This window comes from Lissotriton helveticus, chromosome 11 (assembly GCF_964261635.1).
Source record: "Lissotriton helveticus chromosome 11, aLisHel1.1, whole genome shotgun sequence".
Classification (NCBI taxonomy): Eukaryota; Metazoa; Chordata; class Amphibia; order Caudata; family Salamandridae; genus Lissotriton; species Lissotriton helveticus.
Window position 1 is genome coordinate 6,367,844 of NC_136072.1, and position 12,239 is coordinate 6,380,082.

The 12,239-nt window shown below is 43.0% G+C and overlaps 1 protein-coding gene across 1 annotated transcript in view; it reads left to right on the forward strand.

The window, feature by feature from the left end:
- LOC144791012 (putative cation-transporting ATPase 13A4) overlaps positions 1-12,239 on the forward strand; it is a 315,251-nt gene that overhangs the window by 136,015 nt on the left and 166,997 nt on the right. The window contains exon 7 of the mRNA XM_078665643.1: positions 7,949-8,083. Within this exon, the coding sequence (XP_078521769.1) occupies positions 7,949-8,083 (135 nt within the window). The remainder of the gene's footprint in view (positions 1-7,948; positions 8,084-12,239) is intronic.

Here is a 12,239-nt window from a genome sequence, read left to right on the forward strand (position 1 = left end):
TGTATTAAGATCCTAACTGGAAAAATGTGGTTAAAAATTTGTTGGTGCCCCTCTACTCATCTGCGGACTTCACATCGCCAAAACCTTTACATCGACATGGCCTATATCCAGAATGCCATAATTCAGACCCCGCTCTAGGACAAGCGTATATCAAAACCAGACTCCGAAGAGGAGGCTATCCAGTTGCACCTCAATGCAAATTGAGTTCATGGATATGTCAATGTTAAGGTTTTGTCATTGCTAGAAGAGTGACTCGAAGTGTTGTTCATCATATGAATGAAATACACTTGCAATTACTCACAAACAAAAAGCCCTATCACACAAATTGAATAATAGTGTAGTTGTTCCAAGGAGTACCCTCAAAGGGATGACACCACAGTGCCTCATATGTGATAGGTTGTGTTGAATGTTGATATATTAGAACCATGGAATGCTTACCAATGCATGTTCAACCATAAAGGAAGAAATGGCGTTCAAGTATTGCACGCACTCATGTGAGGTCCGTGGGGTTGTTCTCTCTCTCTCAACCCACTCTTGACTTGCGTTCTTTACAAATAAACTCTGATTGAATCTGAAGTTATCTGAAAGAGAGAAAGCACAGGTTTACATGAGAAGAAGGAAATACCTTCTACATCAATATGTTTGCTTGGATCTTTTTTGCTATTTTGTTTTGCATTATTAGTTGATATTAAATATAAGGATCAGGGATTGGCTTAGAGTTGGGTGGTAATCGATGTTCATCATTCTGTAGGCGGTGTGGATACCATTCTCCCAGCGGATTCTCCTCTAGATTAAGCTCTTCAATTTGAGACTGACACATTTTCCATTACTGCCCAACTCAAAACCAGCCCCTTAACCATAAAAAGTTATAAAACTATCCTTCCTGTGAAGAGGAATAGACATTGAGGATGCAGATCAGGAAGGATCCAAGGAAGAAAACTTGGACTTGGCACAGCAAAGATTTCTAAAAATAACTTCAGCAATCCCCACCCCTTATATATTTTTTTAATTCCCTTATTGAATATGATATTGACTTCACAAAACTTCACCTTAATGCTCAAGAATTAAAGCTTGAATAACTAAGATAGATCTGCTTTCACCTTCCTTGGGAGTTTGATTGAGGCCGCCACTCTGAGAGATCTGAGGCAAGAGATTAAGATGGACTGAAGTTCGAACAGTAGAAGCTGGCCTTCCAGTTGAGAAGCAGTCATTGCCAAGGTACAAGATGGTGTAATGACTTCAGTAGTAGCTCCTTCCATTATGTCTACTCCCCAGAACCAAGTGGGACGTGGAGCACTTTTCAAGACTGGAGGTCGATCATTGCCATGATACAAGTTGGTGTAATGACATTGGTCGTAACTCCTTCCACTATGGTAACTCCTCAGATCAAGGTGGGACGTGGAGCACTTGGCAAGAGAGAAGGTCGATCATTGTCACGGTACAAGATGGTGTAATGACATCAGTTGTAGCTCCTTCCACTACGGCTACTCCTCAGATCCAGGTGGGAAGCGGGCCTCTTGAGCAGAGTGCATGTAGAAGGGAAGGAAAAGATAAGGATAGTAGAAAGCGTCAACATATGTAGTCAGTAGAAATCTTGGATGATTTATCCTGGGTGATGTCCCACATCTGGGTCATTAATATATCCAATAAACACATTCAGATTATGTTTTGTGGCAGGCACAGCTCAATGTATGAAGCATAATGATTTGTGAAATCATTAGGCGGAAACTTCAAATGAGTGCAATATTTACCCTCTGTCAACAAACAGGACAAAATAGGAAAATAAAGAAATTTACATCATAAACAAATATATGAACTAACATGTCTGAAATCCAGAGTGAAACGTTGAGAATCAATGAAGGCATTTCTCAAATACAACAAAATAAATCTGTGTATTAAAAATAGATGCTGTAAGAAACCAAGGGGTATATTTACAATGAACGGGTGAGCGTGTCGTCAGCTTCCTTGGCTTAACGCCACTCTCCGCCACTTCTGAAACACAGGGCTGCACCGTATTTACAAGAATGTGGTGCAGCCTTTCGTTTCCCCCTGTGTTGGCACTAAAATTTAGACATCCTTGCACCATAGTGCAGGGTGTCTGCGTTGAGGGGAAGATTGTTTATACGCGGGAAGGTGTCCCTTCCTGCACATAAACAATCTTTAAATGGTGTTTTGTCACTTCTATGTGTGCTGTGTAATGCAGCGCACATAGAAGTGACAAAATGTTATTTTTTTAAAAGATTTCTTATGAGCAGGAAGGGACACCTTCCTGCACATTAACAAACAATAGCCTTTTGCTGTTTCTATATGTGCTGCACAATGCAACACACATGGACACAGCATCAACAAGGAAAAATAAAGCATCTCCTTGTTTCTCCTGTTTAATGCAAGGTTGCCTATCCCCTTTAACGCTAAGTGTAGCGTGAAAGGGGGGCTTATTTACAAGGCAGCGTTAAGCCACACTAAGTGGCTTAATGCTGCCTTGAAAATAGGTGAAGCACATATCGCCACAGGAAGTCCCTAAAAGTGAATGAAATGAAGCCAAAAAGTTAACAACTGAGCAAGTGATTTCAGAGTGTGCTTAAAAAGAAACCTGTACCTTGAAGAGAGTACAACCATCCATGGTAACCAAAAAGGCAGCAGTTGTTTTACTCAACAATCCTCACCCTATGATCCAGGACTGCGCCGTTCTGAGATGTATAGAGAAGGAATATAGGATCCTAAAAATCAAGGCAGGAGTGGAACTTCAAGTTCTCTGCCTCCCGGCCTAAAGGAACTCACTATCCCTGGGCACCCCATAAGGTGGGATAAACAACTGCAGGTGGTGCAGAATACGTCAGTTGGAGTCCTCCTCAACCTCCCAAGACGGAACCCTGCTCGGCGGGCCCTAGCCACTCTGCGCTGGCTACCCATTGAGCAGAGCTTTTAATTCAAAGCCATCAACATAGCTCTTAGGGCTTTTCAACAAAAAGGCCCCAACGACAGAGGGCAATGAGGCCTGCCGGCTCTGCAACTCGAAGAAGGGCGACATTCTCCATGTCACCTGTCTATGTGAAGAACTACAACAAGCCCGCCAACTGCTCCTTAAGGATCAGTGGAAGCAAAAAGGGATTAGAACCAGAAGGCAAGCGGTGCTCGCCTGCCTGAATCCTGCAAATACTCAATTGAACTGCAGATATGGCAAATTTCTCACGATGGTCGAGCAAAGAATTCCAAGACCGCCTAAACCGGGGATAACAACACAGACACAGGCTAACAAGCAGTCGAACAGAAGGAAGCAAGGGAACCTACGGTTCCATCTTTGAAAAAAGGCGCTTGGTCATCCACACTGTACTTTTTAATCGTATGCTTATTTTTAAGTTTTAAAGTATGATATTTTAAGATCCTCTGTAACATGTTCTGCACTGGTTTTTAATAACTATGCATAATAAACTTTACCTTATCTTACCTACGTCCTCACACCATTGATCTCACAATACATGCCTGATAGAGCTCTTCGAACCTCCAGCGCACGCCTGGCTCAGTGGTGTAATGAAACTTGAGGGGGACCCTCAAAGTATATGGAAGGACTTGAGTATAGTAACGCTTGGTAAACATGTGCAGGGATGCCTACATTGCATCCTGACAGATGCCCAGGACTAGGACTCCACATTGAAATGCAGTGATAGCAGACTTAGCCATGGGATGCACCCAGAAGGTCCGCCTATCCCCCCTTCACCTTGCATCCCAAGCTTACCATCTGTGGAGTACCCCAGGGCCCCTCCCTCAGCCCCACCATCATCAACGTCTACATGGCTTCTCTCCACACATCACCAGATCTTACACCATCAGCATCATCTCCTGCGCCAGTGACACCCAACTCGTCCTCTCACTCTTAGCAACCCCACCCAGACTAAGGACAACTTCCACAGCTGCATGAGACACCTAGCGACATGGATGAAAGACATTTGCCTCAAGCTGAAAACAGACAAGAAGGAAGTCCTTATCTTCAGCAGACACCCCACCCCTGGAACGACTCCTGGTGGCCACCGAAGCTCCGACCAAACCCCACACCAAAAGACCACGTTTGCAACTTCGGCATCATACTGGACAGCGAGCTTAACATGAGACACCAGGCCAACTCTGATGCATCAGCCTGCTTCAACATCAACCGCATGCTCTGAAAAATCTTCAGATGGCTCCCCACCAGCACCAGAAAAACAGTGACACAGACCCTCATCACCAGCCGACTGGACGATGGCAATGATCTCTATGATCCTCCGAATCCCTCTAAAGGAGAGGAGCGACTCCATCATCTGGACATAAAAGAGCGTTGTCGTACTACCTTGACCGCACAAAAGAGTTGTGGGTGGACGATCAACTCTTCGTGGGGTAAGTTGGAGTGAAGAAGGGTTGGTGGTGCAGAAGAGGACCACATCAGGATGGGTTGTCTTCTGCGTCAAGATTTACTATGCTCTAGCAAAGAAGCAGCCTCCTGAAGCTTAAGGGCTGATTCCATGAGGAAGGGCGCTATCTATCTAAGTGCCTTGCTTGTGATTCCGATCTGGGAAAGTCGGATGAGTGTGTAGTGTGACTCTGTGTCGAAGGAAGTCGAGGAGGGTGCAGGCGGCGGTTTAACCTCTGTCTTGTAATGCTTGGATGTCATCTGTTACTGCGGTGAGGGCTGTCTTGGTGCTTTGATGGGCCCTGAACCTGATTGGGACGGGTCCTGTAGGTCGTTGCTTTCCAGGTGTTCTGTGACTTGAATGTTGATGGCCTTTTCCAGGACTTTGCCGGGAAATGGGAGAAAGGAGATCGGCGGTAGTTCTGAGGGTCTTTACCGTCCGCTGATGGTTTCTTGAGGTATGTCCTAACCTCTGCATGCTTCCATGCACTGGAAAAATAGGTGTGGTTATGGAGGTGTTGAGGTTGGTGGTGAGTTGGTGACTGCTTTTTTTGCTTCCCAGTTTGTAGAAACGGGGGGGCCAAGGGTTGGTGAGGGTCCCTGAGTGGATGGGTATTATCAGTGTGGTGTTTGTTGGTGTGCTCAGTAGTGCCCTAGAGGTGATCATGTGGTTGTTGTTGATGCGTTGCAGAGGATGTCGTAGGGTTGGGGTTCGAGGTTTGTGCAGATGGTCACTATCTTGTTGTGGAAGTAGTCTGCGAGGGAGTCACCGTGTTCATGTTTTCGGTCGCTGTGGGGCAGGAGAATTCTCTGACAGTTGTGAAAAGTTCCTCAGTTCAGTTGATGCTGGTTTTGATACACAGTACAAGGGCCTCCCTTTTCGTGGCTTTGTGTTGCGGTGGTAGTTGTTGAGGGTAGTTTATATGAGGCCCAGTCGAAGATGTTCTTGTTGGTTCTCCATCTTCTTTCTTGCTGTTTGCATTTGTGTTTTGCTGCTCTGGAGTGTACCAGTTGGCTCGCTTGGTGGGTCTGTGCATCTTGGGAGGTTTGAATGGAGCGACTTGATTGGCAGCGTTGGTAATTAAAATATTGAAGTTTTCTACAGTCTGGTATAGGTTTGCTTTGATGTTGAGCTGGGTGGCACTGAGGGTTCAGTCCATTTCTGTTTGGTTACTGTGGTCCCGCTGAGGCGTTGGGCACTGTCTCAGATGTGGGTTGTGTGCAGGGGACCGACAAGGGTAAATTGTATGGCAGCATGGTTAGTACAGGTAAGTTCTAATGTGTGGGTGTATTTGATTCTGTCACTAGAGAATAAGATGGGGTCCAGCGTGTGTCCTGCTATGTGTGTGGGGTCGGTGACTATAACCTACGGTCAGGGAATGCACAGTTTATGACCTCACATATTTCACCACTCATGACATGGTCAGTGGCATCACTGATGACATCATCCAGTGAGTGTGAGTGTTTCATAAAAGGTTTTTCAATTTAAAGAACTGTCAAGCTGCTATGTATCACCCACATAGCAATAGATAGAACAAGACCACTTTTCATCAGCAATAAAATCACCAAATACATTCAACAAAGGAACCTGCGCGCAAGATTAGGCACCTCCCCTCGAAATTCCACTTAACAAGAAAAAATATATATCAGTGCAAATCTTTCTCTGTTTCAAGTAGCCAGACTATGGAAATAATAACACCCAAACATAAGATCCACAGATAACTATCTTAACTTCAGAAGAGTACTAAAGTGTTGGATTTCTTACATAACAACCATACTCGAACAGAAATGTACAGCATATGCCTGTGTGTTTAAACATTTAATGCAAGTATATGTATGTATCTAGATATGTGTATTTCTTGATCTAAATATGTATTATAATTACGTTTTTTTAATCTATAGATATTCTTCAGGTCTGCTTAACAGATGTGCATATTACTTATGATTAAATATATATATATTATTCTATGCTTAACATGTTCATGGGTCCCCGCATAGGTTTCATATAAGTTATTTGATTAGATGCTTATGGCTCCCCGCTTTATTTATCTGTCACAACATGCAAATATTAACATAACTATTCTGTCTGCAATTGCTTCACTATTGCAAAAATGAAAACATATTAAAACAAAATAATAAACAAAACAAGAATAAAGTAACTTAAAGCCCAGCAACACTTGAATGTCTTAGTTTATTCAATAAAACTTACATTTTGATATATGTTCTTCCTTATACATGTACACCCTCTATTCACTTATATATCTATTTTTTTTATTTTACTCCTACTGGGAGAATAAATTAAAGCGGGGGGGGGGGCGTGGAGCACAATCTAAAAGTAAAAAAATAAATACGCTCACATAGGCGCCGGTTCCGCGTCTCCGCGTCTCCGCTCCTGCTGTTCTCCGTCTCGGACTGCAGGAAGCACAGCCAGGTTCCCCTGCTGCAATACAGAGTTGTGATTGGTCTGAGCGTTGTGGTTCGGCACTCAGCCTGGGACTGGGGTCTGGACTTGTTCTCCATGCGGGCTGTAATGCAGCCTGCGTGAAGAACGAGGAAAGTGCGCATGACTGTTTTGAAAGGCTCAAGAGCGCCGGCCAAAGAGTCACTCAGCACTCAGGAGGGTTCTACCTCTTCTCCCCTGCTCTGCAGCCCCGCCCTGCCCCCTCACACAAGCCGCCACAGCAGGAGGACAAAAGAAACTGATAACAACATTACAATATTATCATTTTATTTTTTCCTTTTTTACTGCTTCAAAGCCGTAGGGCCACGCTCCTCCACCTTAGAGGAGAAGCCGCCACTGCCCTCATGTGTCCCTCCTTTAACTCATCCTCAAACTAATTTTACTACTGTGAGCTCCCTAATACCTTTCTAGAGCCTCTTCCCTCCTCCATCTCTCCTTTTACTCATCCCAATCCACCTCTTACTGCTTTGAGCTCCCTATAGACTCTTCTATCCCCCCATTGTCCTTTCCAATCCAACTAACAGACTCACAGGTCCACCACTCAAATGAACTCATATTTCCCTATACTAATCCACCATAATTCTTTTTGGGTTCTGGAGTATCGAGCTACCTGCCGAAGAGTGCTTTGACGTCTCGTCAGGGGTTGTAAGCGCTATATAATATAGATAAAATTATTTCAAGCTTATGAGCACCATGTTTAGGATGAAGAATTCTTTCTTTTTTAATTTGTGTTTATTTATCCTGCACATTTAGACTTTGTTTTTATTGTGGTTGTGCAAGTGGGTGAAAGCAAGAACCAGTCAGTGGGCAGATGAAACCAATAATGAGTGCAAGGAGGAGTTAGAGTGCTTCTATGAAGACATATTCAGTGTCTTCACCCATCAGTAATTGGGGAGTAACTTCACTTTATAATCCAGACCTGTTGACATTGCCAATGCTTGTTTACTTGTTTTGCTTGCTATGCGTGATACAGAGCAGCACTGGGGCTGTGGGACAACCTGTATGTGTCATTGCTTCAGCCTGTGTGTGTCATTGCTTCAGCCTGTGTGTGTCATTGCTGTCCCAGCGCAGCCCCTGACTCGCCTGTGCTCTTGTGCCTGCAGGTGCTGAACGTCTTCTACCTGCACCAGTTCCTCACGCTGGGGCTCTGGCTGTCCGAGGGGTACTACGAGTTCGCCTCTGTCATCCTGTTCATCAGCTTCCTGTCCATCGGCCTCACGCTCTACGAGCTCCGGAAGGTGAGGCACTCACACACTTTACACCTGGAGGCACCTGGGATGGCGCGGGGCCTGGCATGACCTCGGTGTTGTGTCGTGCTAAGCCATTGCAGCACATGTTAGATGGTGATGTTATGTTACATGTTGATATGTTACATGTTGTGTCGTGCTAAGCCATTGCAGCACATGTTAGATGGTGATGTTATGTTACATGTTGATATGTTACATGTTGTGTCGTGATAAGCCATTGCAGCACATGTTAGATGGTGATGTTATGTTACATGTTTTTATGTTACATGTTGTGTCGTGCTAAGCCATTGCAGCACATGCTAGATGGTGATGTTATGTTACATGTTGATATGTTACATGTTGTGTCGTGATAAGCCATTGCAGCACATGTTAGATGGTGATGTTATGTTACATGTTTTTATGTTACATGTTGTGTCGTGCTAAGCCATTGCAGCACATGCTAGATGGTGATGTTATGTTACATGTTGATATGTTACATGTTGTGTCGTGATAAGCCATTGCAGCACATGTTAGATGGTGATGTTATGTTACATGTTGATATGTTACATGTTGTGTCGTGCTAAGCCATTGCAGCACATGTTAGATGGTGATGTTATGTTACATGTTGTTATGTTACATGTTGTGTCGTGATAAGCCATTGCAGCACATGCTAGATGGTGATGTTATGTTACATGTTTTTATGTTACATGTTGTGTCGTGCTAAGCCATTGCAGCACATGCTAGATGGTGATGTTATGTTACATGTTGTTATGTTACATACTCTGTCGTGCTAAGCCATTGCAGCACGTTATATGGTGATGTTATGATACATGTTGTTATGTTACATGTTGTGTCGTGCTAAGCCATTGCAGCACATGTTAGATTGTGATGTTATGCTACATGTTGTTATGTTACATGTTGTGTCATGCTAAGCCATTGCAGCACATGTTAGATGGTGATGTTATGTTACATGTTGTTATGTTACATGTTGTGTCGTGATAAGCCATTGCAGCACATGTGATATGGTGATGTTATGATACATGTTGTTATGTTACATGTTGTGTCATGCTAAGCCATTGCAGCACATGTTAGATTGTGATGTTATGTTACATGTTGTTATGTTACATGTTGTGTCGTGCTAAGCCATTGCAGCACATGTTAGATGGGGATGTTATGATACATGTTGTTATGTTACATGTTGTGTCGTGCTAAGCCATTGCAGCACATGTTATATGGTGATGTTATGATACATGTTGATATGTTACATGTTGTGTCGTGCTAAGCCATTGCAGCACATGTTAGATGGTGATGTTATGTTACATGTTGTTATGTTACATGTTGTGTCGTGCTAAGCCATTGCAGCACAGGTTAGATGGTGATGTTATGTTACATGTTGTTATGTTACATGCTGTGTCGTGCTAAGCCATTGCAGCACATGTTATATGGTGATGTTATGATACATGTTGTTATGTTACATGCTGTGTCGTGCTAAGCCATTGCAGCACATGTTATATGGTGATGTTATGTTACATGTTGTTATGTTACATGTTGTGTCGTGCTAAGCTATTGCAGCACATGTTAGATGGTGATGTTATGTTACATGTTGTTATGTTACATGCTGTGTCGTGCTAAGCCATTGCAGCACATGTTATATGGTGATGTTATGTTACATGTTGTTATGTTACATGTTGTGTCATGCTAAGCCATTGCAGCACATGTTATATGGTGATGTTATGATACATGTTGTTACGTTACATGTTGTGTCGTGCTTAGCCATTGCAGCACATGTTAGATGGTGATGTTATGTTACATGTTGTTATGTTACATGTTGTGTCGTGCTAAGCCATTGCAGCACATGTTAGATGGTGATGTTATGTTACATGTTGTTATGTTACATGCTGTGTCGTGCTAAGCCATTGCAGCACATGTTATATGGTGATGTTATGTTACATGTTGTTATGTTACATGTTGTGTCGTGCTAAGCCATTGCAGCACATGTTAGATGGTGATGTTATGATACATGTTGTTATGTTGCATGCTGTGTCGTGCTAAGCCATTGCAGCACATGGTAGATGGTGATGTTATGATACATGTTGTTATGTTACATGCTGTGTCGTGCTAAGCCATTGCAGCACATGTTAGATGGTGATGTTATGTTACATGTTGTGTCGTGCTAAGCCATTGCCGGACATGTTATATGGTGATGTTATGATACATGTTGTTATGTTACATGCTGTGTTGTGCTAAGCCATTGCAGCACATGTTAGATGGTGATGTTATGATACATGTAGTTATGTTACATGTTGTGTCGTGCTAAGCCATTGCAGCACATGTTAGATGGTGATGTTATGATACATGTTGTTATGTTACATGCTGTGTCGTGCTAAGCCATTGCAGCACATGTTAGATGGTGATGTTATGTTACATGTTGTTATGTTACATGTTGTGTCGTGCTAAGCAATTGCAGCACATGTTAGATAGTGATGTTATGTTACATGTTGTTATGTTACATGCTGTGTCATGCTAAGCCATTGCAGCACATGTTAGATGGTGATGTTATGTTACATGTTGTTATGTCACATGTTGTGTCGTGCTAAGCCATTGCAGCACATGTTAGATGGTGATGTTATGTTACATGTTGTTATGTTACATGCTGTGTCGTGCTAAGCCATTGCTGTTTAAATCAACAAGGGGAAACACTAGGTAATCAAGGACCAGGGGTAACAGTTATACTAAGCAACAAAGGTCCTTAACTAGAACAAATTACATTCAGGGCAATAAATGACTTTATAGACAACAATGTGCTATAAGAAAACTTAGACAGTAATTTAATCAATATAGTTGATAGGCAAAATAAGGTGAGCAAATATACAGTGGGATACAATCCTGTATCAAGTACATATAACACATAAAGAAAAAACAAGGGTGTTTGGACATACAAGGGGAATTGAGCAGGCAATTCTAGGGTTGGGTGGGCACTGGTATTTAAATAAAGGTTGGTTCAAGCTGACCACATGTAGCAAACACTGTTGGGTAACACAATGGAACACTTAAAGTGAAGCTACATAAATGTCGACGGCGTTTCGATCCTACATACAATAAAGGATCATCATCAGGACTGAATTACCATTGCCTGATTTTAAAACATAACCCTTCGTGTGGCGAGTCATGGGAGGGGTAGAACAGCGCACCGGTCGATGGTCCGGGGGTGTTTTGGGTTGGTCCTGTGGGGAACCGTTATGGTAGTAGCGCCATAATAGAGAGGCGCCAGCGTCTTGCTCGACCCTCGAGAGAGACCGAGGTATCGTTCTAATAGGATTCTTCCATCCGGCGATTCCCGGAAGTGGATCTGATGAACCCAGGACCTAATTAGTCGGGGTATTGCCTCGCGGTGGGTCCGATTTCGGGTTAACCACTTGCAGCTCTGATGCAGCTGGGCAATGGTGTAAGGGGATCCTTGATGGAGTTCCCCAGGGTTGTTGGATTACGCGACCGCGATCGGGCACAATGGCTCGTATCCGCCTATATATGGTGATGTTATGTTACATGTTGTGTCGTGCTAAGCCATTGCAGCACATGTTAAATGGTGATGTTATGTTACATGTTGTGTCGTGCTAAGCCATTGTAGCACACGTTATATAGTGATGTTATGTTATATGTTGTATTATACTAAGCCATTGTAGCGCACGTTATATAGGGATGTTATGTTACATGTTGTGTCATACTAAGCCATTGTAGAACACGTTATATAGTGATGTTATGTTACATGTTGTGTCATACTAAGCCATTGTAGCACACGTTATATAGTGATGTTATGTTACATGTTGTGTCATACTAAGCCATTGTAGCGCACGTTATGTAGTGATGTTATGTTACATGTTGTGTCATACTAAGCCATTGTAGCACACGTTATATAGTGATGTTATGTTACATGTTGTGTCATACTAAGCCATTGTAGCACATGTTATTTGGTGGTGTTATGCAGTTTCTTTGCATTACACCATGTGTTGTGTTTAGAGAGGATGTTGCATTCCCTTCTTTTGTGTTACATTATGTCATGCAGTCCCTGGGGTGGTTTGGAGAGTCTGGTGTGTCTTTTGTTGTGGTGTATTGCTTCGTGCTCATCTGTGTTATCATATATGTATGTACATTTACTAACATGCTGCAG